Genomic DNA, 18,203 nt, shown 5'->3' with positions numbered 1-18,203 from the left:
AGAGAGAGAGAGAGAGAGAGAGAAAGCAGGAACAGAAATAATTGGCTATATTTATTTAATTTTAAAGCGAAAAAAGAGTAGAGTACTAATATATCCTCAAGAGTATACATCCACTAATACTTTACGCAAATAGAGAACATATCAAGAAACATAGACAGACAATTCATTAATCCAATAAACAGAATCACATAAGCGACAGACCGGCCTCGTGCTCGAGCTGCGAGAGCGCGGTGTCCACCTGAGCGGGCAGGTCGCGCGCCGCCGCGATGGCGTCGCACAGAGCCTGCCACCAGCCGGAGAACTCCACCTCGTTGCTTGTACTTATTAGCACGGTTGTGTCTTCGTCTGGAAACGTTTTATTCATTGTAACGAATTTTCTTTTCGAAGTGAAAACTTCTAATGGGAGTGTAAAGCGTTTCGTTACGTAACGCGTTACGGTGCCAGTCTCTTGTGGCTTCTTTTTTTTTCATGCAAATAGTTGGATTATATATTTATTTTTAAAAAGAAAAATAAAGTATATAGAATATATTCCATCCAACCAAAAACCGAGCACTCACCAATGATAGCAATAGAGTGCGGCAAGTCACTGGGCTCCAGCCGCAGCTTGTGCAGCGCGAACACCGAGTGCGCGCGGAACTGACCGTTCGACGACTTCGAAGCTAGCAGCAGTAGGTCACTGAACTGTACATGTGCAGACAATTATGTAAAATAGAAAAAAAAATAACATAACCTACACATTTTTTGAAGTGGGTAGTAAAAGGGTACGTTAAGTATGTTAGTTACAAATTTAATTCTGTCACCCAATTTCATTACTGACCTGAGAAAACTTTTGGTTCACATAGAGCAACAAAATATACCACTAATAAATTACCAAGAATAGCATTCTCTGTAGCAGTCCTTTAGAAGAATGCTTGTAGACACATCCAAGTCTCACGAATTCACGTTCAGCTACCAACAACTTGTCGTAACCTGAAAAGATATAGGAAAACTATGTTAAGATTTCATTTAACACTGATCACATGTTACGTGGTTTTACTGGTTCTTCACCTGATCATTGGACTCGTCAATTATATTTAATTTAACTTTACTTATTTTATCCTACTGACCCAACCCCACACCCACGTGTGTGGCTATACCTTCCCATCTGACTCTATCCTCGCAACTGACTCTATTTCCCCTTTCAACTCTCCAATTTTTTATTTTGAAGGATTGGTGTTAATTAATTCATTTCAAATTTTAAATATTTTAAACGTAATGTGAATTGTCCTGACTCTACTTTCCCTACTAACTCTACATTCAATGGCGATGTCCAGTTGCCGCTGGCAGAGAGCGGCGTCGTTCATCACCTGGCTCTACGGTCATCTAGCTCTATCGTTCACCTGCCTCTACACCACCAATTTCGCTATATAACCCTTTCCACTACCTGCCATCTGACTCTCAGCTAGCTCTATCATCCACCAGCCTCTGCACGTTGGACTCTACACTCACCGGCGATGTCCCGCTGCAGCTGGCAGAGCGCCGCGTGGTTCTCGACGTGGCGCAGCTGCGTGAGCGCGAGGCTCGCCGCCTTGCTCGCCAGCTCGTGCGCGGACAGCGCTTGGCTGCTGCAAGTCGCCGACCACAGTTCTGTGCGAGACGGTGACGAATGTGTCAGAGCGTTTAAACATACAAACATAACATTTGTAACGGTTTAGGGAGCATTACTGTTTTGTTGCAGTTCGTTTTTTAAATAAATATATAAAATTAAGATGGTGACATGACATATTCAATACGATTACCAAATTCTACCAGTTCCTGTATATGTCATATAAAAATGAGCGAACAATATTTAAAGGAATTTTAGACCGTTCTCTAATGCAATTCAGTTAAGACAAATTAGCAGACAAATGTATCTCGCTAACTTGCTCATAATTAACGTTAAAATTTATATGAAGTGTATATTCTTGTACCCCAGTACTTTATTATTTGCTATCATACATGCTAGCCAACGTTATCAATGATCTATCGAATGATATATTTTATTGGAAAGATCAATGACATCTTTCGAATAAATTGAACATGAGTTTTTTCAATCAGGTGCTATTTGTGAAATTTGACTAAAGCATTAGTTGTTATCCGTTTCTACAACAACTTTTGGCATTCATTTCTAAGCACATAAGTACTTTTAATTAACCTTATTACCGCACGCCAATGTAATAATGCCAAATACGCCATTGTTTAACCTAAAAATATTAGATAGCTGCGCCCCGCGGATTCACCCGCGTAAGGCCGTATCCCGTAAGAATATCGAGATAAAAATTGCCTATATGTTATTCCAGTTGTCCAGCTATATACGTACCAAATTTCATTGCAATTGGTTTAGTAGCATTTGCGTGAAAGCGCAACAAACACACACATCCTTAAAAACTTTTGCATTTATAATATTAGTAGGAGTAGGATTATAGAAGGGCTCCTTACCATGCGTGAGCGTGCAATAGTGCAGCAGTCTATGCAGCGGGCGCAGCAGCAGGCAGGCCAGCGGCAGGGGCGAAGTGCCATCGAAAGCGGTGGCCTCGCGCGAGGCGGCGCCCCCGCGCCGCCGGGCGCTCTCCACCAGGGCCACTAGAGTGCCTGCTTGTTCCGTGTATTCGGCGTATGCCTAAGAAATAAATGTACCTAATTTCCACTCTATATAGAAATGCGTGTTTACATGTTCATTAATGATGATTTTTCATCAAGTTGCTCTTGGACCCGAAACAATCATTCTAAAAATACATTTGTACATTTCTTTATCGAGTAACCCATGTGCACCATGATTGCACAATTTGTTTACTGAGATACAAAATAGATAAAAATTGAACAAAACTTACGTCGTATGTGTTTGATAAATAGTCGAAGAGCAGATCTGCTATTTTTCTATACTCCGGTTCTTCCAAATCTGTAACAAATTAAATTCCCATAGAACATAGCTTTAAACTTTCATTAAATAAATAAATATAATTATCTCCAGAAAATTAAGCATAGACAAAGCTTCTCAAATAAATACACATTTTCGTCTGCGAAAGTTCATGGGCAGTGGCGGTCGTTTAATATCAGACGAACCAGCAGCTCAGTTGCCCGCTAAAACTTTATGCTTCTAATAAATATATACAAAAACTTTTGATTAGAAAAAGTTCTCCAAACAAAAATACCATGCTGTCTCGCCGGTGATGTAGATGCCAAAGCCCTATCCAGCCGCGCCAGTAGGGCCCCAGCGGGCAGCGCCAGGGGCTCCAGAGCGAGACAGGCCTTCGCCAAAGCAGCTGCTTCCGTGCCAGAAGACGCCGTCCGTCCAATGGAACCCACTCGTTTCGACCACGTCTGGAAAATAAGAGAAATAAGGTTGGCTCAGTGGTTGAAATGATTAAATGGGGAGGGAGGGGGATCAATCATATTTTAAACATAGTTCTGTATATGCTTCATCATCATCATCAAGACAAATATGTTCCAACAGCTGAAATACAGTATGGGTTCAAGCCATAATCCACCACGTTGACCAAGTGAGGGATGGCAGATGTCACATGTTGTTGTGTATTTGCTTATGTTTCTTTATTGCTAAAAACGAACAGATTAACTTTATTTTAGATCTAAGCGACAACTTTTGACAAAAGTTGTATTAAAGATATAGATATAAAGATATAGAATAGTCTGGATTTGTGACTATTTTCCTTTTCCTTTTCGCTTTTTCGTAAAGATAAAAGTTCTTAAATCCTAAAAGCTATCATTTGCCAAACACAAAAAGAAATTGTTTCAGTGTTAGTGAAGTGTCGGAAGAAGTTTGTGATTACATTATATTTCAATCTATTTTGATCTGATAATTCAGATGCCAACAGAGCCATAACAACATACATACCACGGTAAGCAACTCCAAGTCTCGCTTGTAGGTCCTCTCGGTCATTAGCAGTTCCTTGGCCACGTAGTACGTCACGTCGCCCGCTTTGCGCTTCGACACGTCGCGGAGGGTCACGCGCGATGATAGACTGAATAAATTTGAAATTATTAAAAAATAATTTTATATAGGTACTTATAATATAAGGCTGAAGTGTTTGTTGGTTTGAAAGTGCTAATATCAGGTACTACTGAATCGATTTTTCACGATTGGATATTATATATCTAATATCTAATTATTGACTGCTATAAGGTATATAATATATATTTCCACTCATGAAGTTAGTGGTTGATCATTTAATTCGGGAATTTACTGCGTTTTTTATCAACATACAATTTTTTTAATTAAAACATTACATAAATCTTACCTATTATTATTTCGCCTAGAGAGTGTGTCTCCAGCATCACTCTCCCCCCCACTTAACACATCCATACTCGTAGACTCTGAGACGATGTTCACTATGAAAAAAAAATCAAAGATAGCAAAAAGGAGGCATTTAAACAACAATGAAATGAAAAATGATCAAAGAAAAATTCATATATCCTCTTACTATAATTAATTAAAGGCACGTACCGTGTACATTCCCGTTCATGGCGTCACAAACGTCTCTATGGTTCATTATATCGCTGTCTCTATCGCCGTTATGGTTATTGTTCTCCCGTCTCGCTCTATTGTCCACGTAGCCGTTAGTCAGCGTCCGTCGCTCGAGCGGAGTAGACGCGTGTAACGGCAGTCCCGCGTGAATTCCATCAGTACTTGGCGACATACATAGACTCGCTGAAGATATCGTGTGGTCTTCTTCGGGTGATGGTTCATCTATACGAAAGAAAAAATTGTTTAAATGCTTCGCTCAAAATAAATATAAAGAATAATAAAAAACAAAATAAATTGTGTAAGTGTGCATTTTCTAGAAAAACTCTAAGGACAAGACGCATGACATATAAAATAATAAAAACGTTGCTCATTGAATAAAAAGATAAAAAGGTTCATTGTAAATTGTTTTTGCAATTTATCTATTAATTGTCAAACAAAAATAAATTAAAATAACATTTAATGTATGGCTACATAGAAAAAAAGACAATAAAAATGTGAAGTTTACAAAATCACTAAAATATAAATTAATAATGCTATAAAATAATAAATCATGCATGCTAAATCTGAAACAAATAAAACATTCAAAACCTGAAATAAAATAACGATTAACCAAAAAAATAAGAAGCGAACTCGACAATTCAGTAGGTACGTAAAACTTACTCGGTATCCTTGCGGCATTTACAATTCGGGGAAAACAGAACAAAAATCGAATTGAAAACAGCGATTCGTTAAAGTTTTATTTATTTATTGTTTAACTATCCCCGACCCTGAGGGTAGTGTATTGCAGGGGTACCGTACACTTACATATAAATTCAAAAAACGAAATATCATAACTATATAATAACATCCCGATCCCTCGAAACAATAATCTAATTAATGTGACAATAAAATATTTGTAACATTACAGTCTATTCGGATTGTACAATCTCCATCGAAAAGTCGAAATTCTTAACCCTATACGCGTTATTGATCATTGTTATTGCACTAACTACAGAGGGTAGCCTCTCCGACTAGACTCGACCGACACTCTATACACGTACACCACCGGACACCGCAATGTTTACACTTCGTCACTAAATTCTAACACTTTGCACGTACAATGGTGTCGACTTGAAACTAACAGATGAGAAGTACCTTCCAGTTTCAACCAAAATCTTAAAAAAAAATATAGAAAAAATAACGAATTATTTATCTAACCGGGTAATTATTGAGATAAAATATAACACAAGTCAGCATTAGAATTTACGCGACGAATATTAAACAAAGTAAAAACGAATGCGGCGTTACTTGGTCTAAATCTAAAAATTGCTTCGGACACACACTACTTAACAATTTTATTAATTGAACACTGTGGTCAATCGGTGGCTAAAATATCTAGAAAAAAAATACGTGAAATATTTGCGCGAAATAAACATTAAATTTACACGGAGTCGTCGATTTAGCCTAACAAACTGTTAAATGAACAGACCACCAATTACCACTAGCTAAAGATAAACAACGAGTTAAAACACAGAAGGATACATCGTACACATCACAGTGCTCAAACATTTGTTTCACAAGATGATTTTTGCCGACAACGTTTATATAGGATAGTTTAAGCTAACACAATTTTCATAGTAATATTATAATAGAAAGTATATAGTATATTAAAAAACGTTTAATATAGCTAAACGATACATTAAAATAAGATAAGAAAACATATCATAAATAACTTTAAATGAAATAGCCTGAGAATTGACAGCAAACGAATAAGAAAAGTCCCAAAAACCATCTCATTAAACTTCCAAAGTCCTATAAGAGAATCTCGGTCTACAAGACGCACATTCATTCTACCTAATATCCTTATCGAAATGCACACCATGCCAACCATTTCGCCGTCCCAAACTCCCACATCTATTATTCTAATTAGCGTCAGGATTGTTTCGTAGCTTGTTTATTCTATAGTTAAAGGTATCAAGCGTACTCGGGGTATGGCATAGCGTGCACACTAAGAGAAATTGTATTTTAAATAATGGAGAGTATTATTGTAAACATCACATACGATTCAAAAAAGAATACCATCGCTCATATCATAAAGCGTCTGTTTTCAGTTCCATGTGTTATTTTAGGATATTTTTAAGGATTGAATCTAAGATCGCCTTGTAAGCCACGGATAACATACATCAATACTTGTCCATACATACTGAAAGTGTTCTTTTTTCATCATTTATACCCAAGTTAAATGATTTAGGAAAAATACTGCGTCAAATATGTTATCCACGACAAACAAAAGTGTTAAGGAGTTATCATTTCTACTTGGATAATACAAATTACGATAATATTTGACGATTCGTTTCTAATTATTCGATTAATTATTATTATATTCATACACGAGTATTATTTTCCTTGGTACATACAATAGTAATGATGAAATAAAATGAAAATTTATACTTAATAATAATTAGTACTTTATGAACTGTATAAAATTAGAGCAATGTGCGAATTTAACTAAGAATATTATTTATAACGAAATGGTATTTAAACCGAAAAAAATTTGTACCTGTATAAGAAAAAAATGTGCCTTTGGAAAAATCAGATTTAAATTATATTAATATTTCGTGGAAGAGAAGAAAAAATTCTTTGAAATTCCTTTAAAAATATTCGTCTTGTAAAATCCATAATCACATTCAATTGCATTCGTAATCGTTCGCTACAACGTAAATTACGACGTTCATAAACTGATCTAATAAGCTTATTTTTTACTCAAATAAAGCCGGCCTTCCAAAGACAAAACGTGTTAAAATTTAACAATTAATTCATCATATACAGAGCTGGATAATTCCCTTAACTTCAGTGCAAACTTCAAAAATTATAACCGTGCTTATCAATTAATTATTTCATTTCTTACTTTGCATTTTTTAATAATTGTGATGTTTTGATAAGGAATAACAAATGTATATAAAAAGTAATATGCGAATGCGAAATTCGTCACTTTACAAAGGTCATGGGAAAAATTGAGCAGATTTTGGCACAAAAGCAAAGCTTTTTAGTCTAAAAATTAAAATTACATTCATCACGTATTGCTATATAATGTGCGAATATTTAATTACAATTTGTTTTGAGCAGGACATCTTAAAAAATCATAGATCTTGGATCTTAACCAAAGTAAATCACAGCCTTACAGTTCTAAGTAATACAGTTAACTAGAAAGAAACAAATAACAATAAAAAAGGCGGAATAACCCGAGAAATATTTGGCACTATTCTTTTGTCACTCGCATATGTCTGTCGAGGATTTTTGGTCATTAATCGATGTTTACCCAGGAATTTTGGCAAAATTATAAATATGACTGCTTGTAAATCCGATAAAGCTTTTATTTTATACCACTTATCGGTTCACATACGACTACGTCTAAAATCTTAAGCTAGTTAAGGTATAGGACCATAATAAAGTTAGACAATAGTTAACGGGTCGATCTATTCAGGATTAACGCTAATATTTATTTAAGTCCCAATGTAAATAGTAAGTAAATATTAAATATTAATAACAAGTGAAGTAGAATTGAATTAAAGTAAAGGTTTTATACAAGGCCCAAGTACCGATTAATGGATTTTCACTCAATAGGGAGTCTAGAACGATATATGTTTTTGTTAAGTGTGCAACTACTCATCGTCGTCATCTGAGCAGAGTGGAGGCGGTATGGTAGAGACATCAAACTTTTGCTCTGGGCTATCGCTGGAAGCTTGTGAATCCACATAATGGCTAGAATAGAACCGCTCCACATTATTTAAGCTGAAGCGTTGATCTAGATCTCTACTAAAGCGTTCTTGGTTGCCCTCACTTCCTTCCATATCGTGTTCAAATTGAGGATAGCAATCCTGCGTTTGGAACATGTCCTCTTCTTCGTAGCGCTCGGGATAAGGACTACCTCTATATGCCTCGTACTCATCTTTATCGTGAGGTAATTCAGAATCAGAATAAGCAACTGATTCACCGCGCTCAAATAGATAACTGGTAGACTTTGTCATTTTTGGAGCTCTTTTAATAGTGTCAATTGGATATGCATAATCATCTGAATCATCCCTATCACTGTGTTCTTCATAATATTTAGTTCTTGGGTGCTGTCCAGAAGATTCACCGACCGATTTATCATCAGATTGCCGATGTGTAGTAGACTTAACTCTCTTTAAGGAAGACTGACGGCTACTCTTATTCGAATATGATGTTCTAGGAGGACTATCCTCTGGGACAAATGGTGGTTCCTGCGAATCGAGATAAGGATGTCGTAATCGTCCCAATCTATCAAATCTGGGAAAACCCATCTCATCTTCATCGGCAGAAGATCCAAATCCTTGAAACTGTACTGGCGCAATATTAATTGAAAAATTGGGTTGCTCATAGGAAGTATTTTTATAATTTGCATAGTCTCCTTGCTCCTCATCTTCAGAATAACTGACTTCTTGTACATCATAGTTTTTAGAATCTGCTTTAGATATTTCAGAAGATCCCGATTCCACTTCCGGAATATAACTATCAGAGCATTCCGAACTTTCCATTCGACGTAATGTATCGTCAACGCTTAAAAACGTCCTGCCCTTGTGTTTATCACTTTCGGAAGAACACTGACTTTTAGTCGAATCTTCCTCCAAAACATCTTGTATTTTTTCGTGTCTTTTACGAGCACTAGTGACTTGCTTCTTTCTTCTAAATGTTTTCATTCGCTCACGAGGATCTCGGATCACATCTAATGAACTATCCGTATCGTTACCGCTTGGTGGGCTCTTCAGAGAAATATTTCTAACTAATAATGACTTTTTCACCGGAGCTTTAAGTGGTTGTATAGGAGGTGATTCTGAACTAAGACTACTTGAATAGTATGGTGAGCATCTTGAAAGTGGGGTTTTTCCAGACCGTTCTGAAGATTTATTTTCTTGAAAATCTCGATGTATGGGTGGTAAATCCGGGACAGCTATAATAGGCAAATCCGCTGAAGCTAAGTAGTGCTCGTGAAAAGACCAGCTTTTTGGTTTACTACGATACTGCTGTGAGCTTTTGTATTCCTTGATTTGGTTCTTCGATAAGGTCTTATCGTCATAACTAGCATGTTTTGCTAGCGGTTTATAATCTGATCTTACAAACTGACTGCTTGTTTCTTCACGAATTATATTTGAAAATTCTTGACTTTGATAACGCTCGGAGTGTTTTTCTTCTTGACTGTATAATTGTGAGGGCATGTCAATGTCTATTTCGGGCTGGGCGCCTCCATGATATGGCTTAAAGCCGCCATCTTCACTTTGACATCTTAACGTAGGTCTCATATATCTATGTGTTTGTTCTTCATAACTGAGACTTTTTGGAGGAGCTTTTGTAAAACGATCTTGTGTAAGGTCATAAGTTGATGGATAGCCCTTTAACCTTTGGTCGAATCTAAAAACTCCATTAGTGTGTCGTTGTAAACTGCTTAAAGAACTTGAACTCGATTTGTCCGACTTATCACTGTAACTAACAGACGATGATTTTTCGACTTTTGCAGAACTAGCACCCAGTCTATGCATAGATTCTTTTACGTCCAATGTTGGTTCGTCTTTTGGGACAGAGTTTTTTTCACTGTCTAAAATTTCAGACTTGCAATCTTCTTCAATACTTGGTTCTTTAATAATTACAGTATCATTCTTTTTATTTTCGGATACTTCTGAGCCCGGTTGATCTTCACGAGCCGTTGCGACTAAAGTATGGCTTGTGCTCGCTGACCACTCCGATATAGACTGGGCTAGCGTTAAAGTACTATCACTTTTTGTGCCCGAACTACTATCCATGCCCTTTTTAGATATTGTTGTTTCAGAACTGCATAATTTATCATACTTTATATTATCAGAACTTTTTTCTAAGCTGCTACTCTTTGAACTAATTTCTGCTTGTGATCCTACTTTAGGCTGCTGGTCCAATTTTTTACTACCATGGGAAGATGAATATGCTTTACAATCTGATTTTTCACTTTTTGGTATAGACACAGCTGATATACTTTCAGATGCTGACAAATTTGCGTACTGACGTACTGTGTTCGTCCCTGTAGACCATTCAGAAATACTCAAACATATGGATGTATCTTCAGAATGAGAGCTATGTGTGCATTTTTTCTGTGGTAACCCAATTTTAACAGTCCCGTCTAAATCGGTTCCGAATGAACTGGTCTCTTCTTCAGAATGGCTACTATGACTGCACCGTTTACATGGTCCTGTGCTGCTTATACTTAGCTTAGTCATAGCTCGTACTGTTTCATCTGCATTAGTCTGTGACAATAGATCGTCGATAGAAGTATCAGAATTGTTTGAGCCGCATGATATTTTTTGACCGCTCAGTTGCGAAAATCCTTTATCAAAATCTGGCGACAAGCTTTTACTATCTGCACCAAATACATCGTCTGTAAACGCATGGTCATCATCATATATTGGACTATGGTTAGTTGGGGATTTTTGAGGCTGACTTATTATAACTTTATCTTCAATATTATTCTTTGTATTGAACGACTTATGATCGGCCCTAGTACAACACGTACCTACGTCACCCATAAAACAAGATGCTTTAGTTATTGTTCCACTTAAGCAAGATTTATCATAACTCACTGCAACATTCTTATTATTGTTTGCTGCTTCATCCTGTTTATCTAAAGGTTCCACCATATAACCTGACTTTTCATAGGGTATGACCTGTGCTTTATTCTGATGATCAGATGTTGGTTCCGGAGTTTTTTCTGACTTAGACTCTTGTATATCACGTTCTAATTCCTCGTCGTTATTTAAGGTATCGCTATCATCATCCGAACCTAAGTGTCCCTTGGAACTCTCTGACTGAATAGTAACTTTTGTCGCTTGTTCGGGTTCATTGCTCATATAATAAACTTGTACCTTTTCAACTATAGGTGTTCTCAGAACCCCTTCACTAGATGGGAGGGAAGGCACTTCGTCCATGTCGCTAGATTTTTGCCTCGTCATTTCCGACTCATTCCTTTTAACACCTGCTTGTGAAGGTAATTCTGGTAAAGGCCAATCTTCAGATTCTTGACTTTCACTTGCTGACGACTGTTTAGATGGCGGGAAGGGTCCAGAACGAGTTTTTGTTTTTCTTGGAGTTGATGGTTCGTCACTCTTTTTATTCTTTTTATCTGAATCTTTTTTCGATTCAGAGTACATTTCGCTAATTTTAATATGATCAATAGGAATATCAGGCATTTCAGCTGATGTGCGTCTATCAGTATCTGATATGTATGCAACATTTGCATTGCTTGGAGGATCAGAGCTAAGGCTCGCCTGATGATCACTAGAATTTAATGATTCTTCGTTAATACTTTCAGATCTGGAACACGCTTTAGTAGAATCTTCGTCGGCACTAGTTTTTTCGGAAGCCGTGCTACGTTCAGAAATACGCGATAATGTACGGCCAAAATTTTGACCGTATCCAATAACTACATCCGAAGTTGCAGACGAAGTCGCTGGGTACAAAAAATTTACGGGAAAATCATTAAGATCATCAGTAAAATCAGCATCCGTTGAATCTTTCGATGTATTAGCAGACAACGGTGGATTCTTAGAGAACGTTTGAAAATCATCCAAAATCCTTTGATTACCATAGTCGAAGACGTCTTTATTAATATTCAAACTTTCATAGCCTTCATGATCTTGCGGTATCCAAGCTTCTTCTATACTTGTGCTATTTTCACTACCTGATGCGCCAAAAAAGGGCCGCCACGTAGGTTTTAATTCTTCACCACGTCGGTAAGCTTCACCCAAAGAACCAGATGTTGACTCCGTTGTTTCAAAAGAACCTCTTGATTCAACACTGAGTGATCCCCTTGAATCCATACTCGATTTTGATGAACTTTTTTGCTCATCTAAACGGCCCTTTCTACGAGATGATGAGTCATCTACACTAAGAGACCCTTTGGAAGGAGTAGTTGTAGTTGTTGTATCCATGCTAGATTTAGAAGAACTTTTCTGATCTGTGTCTTTGAGAGCTCTCTTTTTCATTAATTCACGTTCAAATGATGAGGTTATAACATTACCATCGTCATCAAAGTCTATTGTGGTATTTTGGTCTTCTTGGGAAATAGTAATAGCGATTTTCGTTTTTTTCACAGTTCTTTCTAGTTCTTTTTTTATTTCAGAGTCTTTTGATGCTGCTGACTGACTTGATTCTGATTCTTCAATAACACATTTTCCAATTTTATCTAAGGCACTTTTTCTTATATTAGGCCTCGATAATTGCTCTACCGTTTTATCAATGCTCTCTGAACTTGATTCGGAGTCTGTTGGCCCTTTTTGAGAATCGACTGGGCCTTGTTTTTCTAAAGTAGGGGTCGGGGACTTTCTCGTTCCAAATTTGGAAGGACTTCTGGGACTCTCAATGCGTCCTAGTTCTGCAATTGGCGAAGGAGACTTGGAATTGGATTTTGAATGTTCACTGGAGAAAGTATGTTGTGACAGTAAATGTTCTTCACCATATTCCATTGCTTGTTTAAGTTCTTCTAAGCATTCACGGTCTTTTTTGTTAAGCTTTTCAATATCTTGAGATATGCCAAGCGGTCTAGCAATTGAACAGCTTACACTAGACTCATCGTCTATAGAACTTCCTTTGATGTTGGCGCTAGATGGGCTAATATCTTTTTCTACACTTGTCCATGATGTAGATTCCGAACTTCTCGATCGTTCTGCACTCAATTTCAATAATTCAGTGCGTTTAGATTTAGCTGAAAGTAAAGTCCGTTTTTGCTCTGTCGGTGAAATATCATTAGCGCTTCCTGAACTTCCCGTTTGCTCTCCCGATTCAGATTTATGAGTGGACTTTGATGTACTTGAATCTATAAACGGTATATTTTCTATTGTGGGGCTATTCTCTTGTGGTGGAGTGACAATTATTTTATTTTTATTTTTGAATTTCAGAGATAAATCAACCCTATTTGCGACCTTTGTTTGGCGATCGCCTTCATTTTCTGGTATTTGAGACATGGTTTCATGTTTTAAGAATTCAATCAAGCTTGCAGAAGATTCATCAAATGTACTTTGTGGTTCCAAACCTTTACCACTTTTACTTGTATCTGAAAATTGTAAATCTGTTTCAGCAGTGTATTCATCATAATCGACAGTTCTCCAGGATCCCGTATCATCACTCTTGCCACGATATAATTTTGATGCCCTATCTTTTTTAATAGTTTGATCTTGATCCGATGAACTATCAGCATCTATATAAGGGAGAGATAATCCCAACATATTACTTTCATCTGACATTTTTAATTCACTTACTTCAGTCAATGATTCCTCTTCACTCGTTAAACGCGTAACTTCTGGTTTCTTATATGTCACTAAACTGCGAATATCTTTATCACTTTTACTTTCTTGGAGTTCGTACTGTCGTTGTTTATTGTAAATTTCAATCTTTCTTCGTTCCATAATAACTGTTTGGGTATCATTTTCAATTACTGTATGTTGCGAACTTGTGAGCCATTCAATTGAAGAATCATCTTCAGTTTTTTCCTTATAGCTGTGTGATGGAGAGGTCTCTTTTGGTTCCACGTCTTTGTCAATTATCTCAGATTCTTCAATAGCAATTGGATGGACATCCACTGTAACAACCTCTTGCTTGTAATGTTTATCGGTAGAAGGTTGTGCTTGGATGACTGTAGCGGGTGTGACATAATTTCTATCCAAACTTTTTGATTTTGCCTTTGCTTCAAGATGCATTTCTGCCTTACGATCTAAGCTTTTAGACTTGACACTCGGATGAACTTTATGATATACAACCTTTCCTTCAATCTGTTGTTTAATTTCTTGTTTTTTAGATAGCGTTTTTGGAGACTTCGTAAGTGCTGCAATTTCATCAAATTTGTCTTCTAATGATTGACTGGTCTTGCCATCCAAACTTTTATTTGTCGCTTTATTATTTCCATCTGATGTCTTTTGATCTTCAAAGCTACGGCTTATCTTACCACCTAATTTATTATCCAATTTTTTCGGCGATTTTGCTATAAAAACATGATCTTCAGCTTTACTATTAATTTTTGTTTCTATAATAATTTTGTCACCTTCCGTTTTTACCAAGATTTTATCTTCGGGAGGGGGGAATGGTGGCAAGGCGTCCTTTACAGGGCTGATAAGAGTTTTAGTTTGTTTTAATGCTGCTTCAAAAAGCATTTGTTGTTTTTCCTTACGCTTAGCAATTTCTGTATCACTATCTTCTTGAGATTTAGTTCGTTCTTTGCTTCCGCCTCTTTTGACTTCCATTTTTTCTAGCGATTTCGATTTTTCTTTAGTAGACTTTTTAATCGATTGTTCTATTTCTTGGCTTTTTGCTCTAGCTATATCCAGGGGCGGCACGGTTAGGAAATCTGGCCGTTCTTTTAGAGAAGAAGGTAATGATTTTTGTGTTTGTAAAGCTTTAACTTTTGTAGCATTGGTATCCAAAGAACCAGCTTTATTAAGTTTATTACTAATCTTTTGCTTATCCTCAGGTTTAATTTTTAATGTTAGTTTCTTCTTTTCTTTTCTTTTAATTCTTTCTATATCCGGTACAATTTGGTCTTCGCTTAAATCAGATAGTTTTCTGATACTTCCTCTTGGTGAATTCAAAGATGAAGTAGGTGATCTCGAAGGAGACTTTGACAAGGGAGAACGAGAAATTGGAGATGGGTTAATAGGCGAACGCGAAGGTGATTTAGCTTGATTTTTGATTTTGCTTAAATCGTGTTGACGTTTGAACGAGCGAGGCCGGCGCTGTTCTACTAGGCTTTCCAGCAACTTCATTTCTTCATTATCAATAGCAACGGTCTTTAAATCGCCTGCATGTCCTTCATTTTCTTCTTCGATTTTTTCAATTGATTCTTCTTTTACGGGCGTAATTTTTGAAGTCTTATCATCAAATAAAGGTTTCTCTTCTAAGATATCACCTTCTTCATTTTCATCTTCAACTGTATCATCTTTAGATGAAAACGCATTCATAGGTGGCAATCTATGCAATTGAATGACCGGGGTATCTAAACTCTTGGCCCGTCTACTTGCAGTTGGAGAATCCTGAGTAGCTTTTTGACGCTGCAAAGAAAATACTGATCCCTCAGATAGATTTAAGCGTGCATGGGCAAAAAGAATAGGAGTTCCTCCTGTTTTTCGTAACATTGGTGAAATTAATTCATCTCGCAAACTCTTTTTGATGTCCAACTTATTAAAATCTTTTTTATTTGACTGAGAAACATCACTTTTTTCCTCAGACTGCGTGCGTACACCAGTTACTTTTTGTATTTCCATGTCTGCTAAATGTTCATCTTCAGATTTTAAAAATTCGGTACTTTCTAATATGGGTGAAGGAATATTTTCGTTATATTCCCACGTGGAACTTTCTTTGCTTATTTGTTTTATTTCTGGAGCTCTCATTACTATATCGTCTTCAGAACTTGGTATGGATATTGATCTTTCAGAAATGCGTCTTAATTCAGTAGCCGTTCCAGGAGAATTACTTTCTAGCACTTTTGGATTATATTTAGCTTCTAATTCAGATAATTTGCGACATTGAGGAGGGGAGCCTTCTATTTCTGTAGAACTCATAGTTTGTCCTCTATGCCACGCCCCTGATGTAATTTTATCATATTCTAGTTGCAAAATTGGTTCCAAATCCTTTCTAGATTGTGGTGGAGAAAACTCAAGTTTTGGCGCAGACTCAGTAGTACCAAAAACATCATCAGAATCTACGCTTTCATCGTCTGACGAAAAAGATGTTATTCTAATTTTATTATTGTTTTTGTTTTTAGTTTTACCGCCCACACCTTTTTTGCCTGTGCCTCTAGGCTTAATAGGCCTTTTTGCTGTTTGTTTATCAGATTTGGATTTAATATCAGCACGTAGTTTTTCAGATGCCGATAAAGGTTTTGGATCTTTACATATGGGCGCTTGAAGAAGATTTCGCCCATTTATAGCAAATTTAATATCATGAGAATATGGTTCTTGTCTCATGCTATCAGTCTTAGAACTAGTAGCAGAGTCGCTTTCAATTTGACTTAATTTAGAATTAAGTGTTTCTAGCAAAGTTGAATCCATACATTTTGAAATATCTCTCTTCGGGCTAGGTAAGTGCTGCATTTTTCCACTTTTATCGACTTCTAATGTAATTGGGTCTACCTTTGATAAATCGATGTTCTGTGTGAATAAGAAATCTCGATTTTCAACATCCAAAAACTTCATAGCGTGTTCTGTTTGTATACTGTTCCTAGGAGATTTAGGTGACTTGGGTGATTTTGGTGATTTTGGCGACTTAGGTGACTTTGGCGATTTTGGTGACTTAGGTGATTTTGGAGATTTTGGTGAACGAGGCGATTTTGGATGGTCATGATATCTACAACGAGGATGAGCATTGACAACGTGACGTCCATTTTGTGGCGGTAATGTAATGATGTCCGGTGGAGGCATTTTATCATTGATTGGTGAAGGAGCAGTACCATTCATAATATGCCTTTTGTGCAAAACGTAGGGAATGTCATAACTGTCATCCACTTTTTTATTGTCATTAAAACCAGCTTTAAACGCATCGAATTCTTTAAAGTAGTTTTTAGGTAAATCAAAGCGTGGCCTTTGGTCTGGATATCTTGATGGTAATTCGAAATGAGATCGCTTCGTCGCAATGGGAGGAGCACTTGGAATTTGGCGGAATATATAATCTTCATCACTTGATTCAGCTGGAGTGAGATCTATGGATTTCTGATGCATTAAAACGTGCCTACGGGAATTGACACTACTAAATCGCGGCCTATTAGCTAAACTGTTCGGGTCACTCTTAGTTCTCTCTACTGTCGGATGCGTATACGGTGCAGTATTATCAGCAAGACGACTACTGGAACTAGTATCTAAAATGAGTTTCGGATTATATTCATCGAAATGAGTCTTAGCCATTAACTCTTCTTTTAAGTTCTCTTTTCTAACTATATGTGTGTGAACTTTACCACGCATTGACTTATCAAATTCAGATTGTAATATCGAAGCCGTTTCAGTTTGTGCAGCAGCTTTGGCTCTATTTTTAGCATATTCAATACTATCCATTGCGGGCAATATTCTGACATTGACATCTGATTCATTTGAAGACTCTTTTACGAGCTGGCATGGCGGATTTTCTTTACTTGTCGACCGTGTCAAGGACTCGATTTTATCCTTATCGAAACTAAAAATAGTTTCTGATGATCGTCGTCTCTGGTAGCTTTGTATTTTCGCCGCTCTATTATTATCAATTTCAGTCTCTAAGCCCGCAATTTTTTCAGGCCAAATATGAGTAGTTCTCGGATGAATGTCTTCGTCTTCAGTAGACAATTCATCTACTTTTTTTGGTGGACTTAAATCAGAATAATTACCGAATTGATCTAGTTCCACGTGTTGCAGACTAGCCGAATGCATAGGAGAAGGTTCTTTGTGTTTATTATTACTAGGGAATGTAGAATACGGTGTTGGAATGTGATAATAATTAGGTGACGTGGCTATGTTAGCAATTAGATCTTCATGTGATTTATCAAAAAGCGTTCTCTCCCTATATTCTGGCTTTTCCATACCTATGAAAGTAGATTGAGCGTCATAAAATTCTTTACCGGAATCTGGACTAGACGCGGGTGAAATAGGTTCAAACGGATCAATATAAGCATTTTGTATACTAGCGATACTACGGCGTCTAACACTTAAATCATCCGTTTCATACAAACTCT

The 18,203-nt window shown here is 36.9% G+C and overlaps 1 protein-coding gene across 7 annotated transcripts in view; it reads right to left on the bottom strand.

Moving 5' to 3' along the window:
* Nucleotides 1–65: 65 nt before the first annotated feature.
* LOC119830472 (FERM, ARHGEF and pleckstrin domain-containing protein 1) overlaps nucleotides 66–18,203 on the bottom strand; it is a 56,566-nt gene continuing 38,428 nt past the window's right edge. For 3 of the 7 annotated variants that reach the window (XM_038353511.1, XM_038353512.1, XM_038353513.1), the window contains one exon: nucleotides 4,586–4,723. In XM_038353511.1, the coding sequence (XP_038209439.1) occupies nucleotides 4,720–4,723 (4 nt within the window). In that variant the 3' untranslated portion in view covers nucleotides 4,586–4,719. Of the gene's footprint in view, nucleotides 346–557; nucleotides 682–871; nucleotides 970–1,488; nucleotides 1,627–2,457; nucleotides 2,639–2,849; nucleotides 2,918–3,170; nucleotides 3,340–3,871; nucleotides 3,999–4,274; nucleotides 4,366–4,480; nucleotides 4,724–18,203 lie in introns of those variants that run through there. The other 4 variants (XM_038353509.1, XM_038353508.1, XM_038353507.1 and 1 more) reach the window with 2 other exon arrangements.

The sequence above is a fragment of the Zerene cesonia genome, chromosome 11 (assembly GCF_012273895.1).
Source record: "Zerene cesonia ecotype Mississippi chromosome 11, Zerene_cesonia_1.1, whole genome shotgun sequence".
Taxonomy (NCBI): domain Eukaryota; kingdom Metazoa; phylum Arthropoda; class Insecta; order Lepidoptera; family Pieridae; genus Zerene; species Zerene cesonia.
The sequence above is the reverse complement of the archived record's forward strand: the minus strand, read 5'-3'. Positions and strand labels throughout refer to the sequence as shown.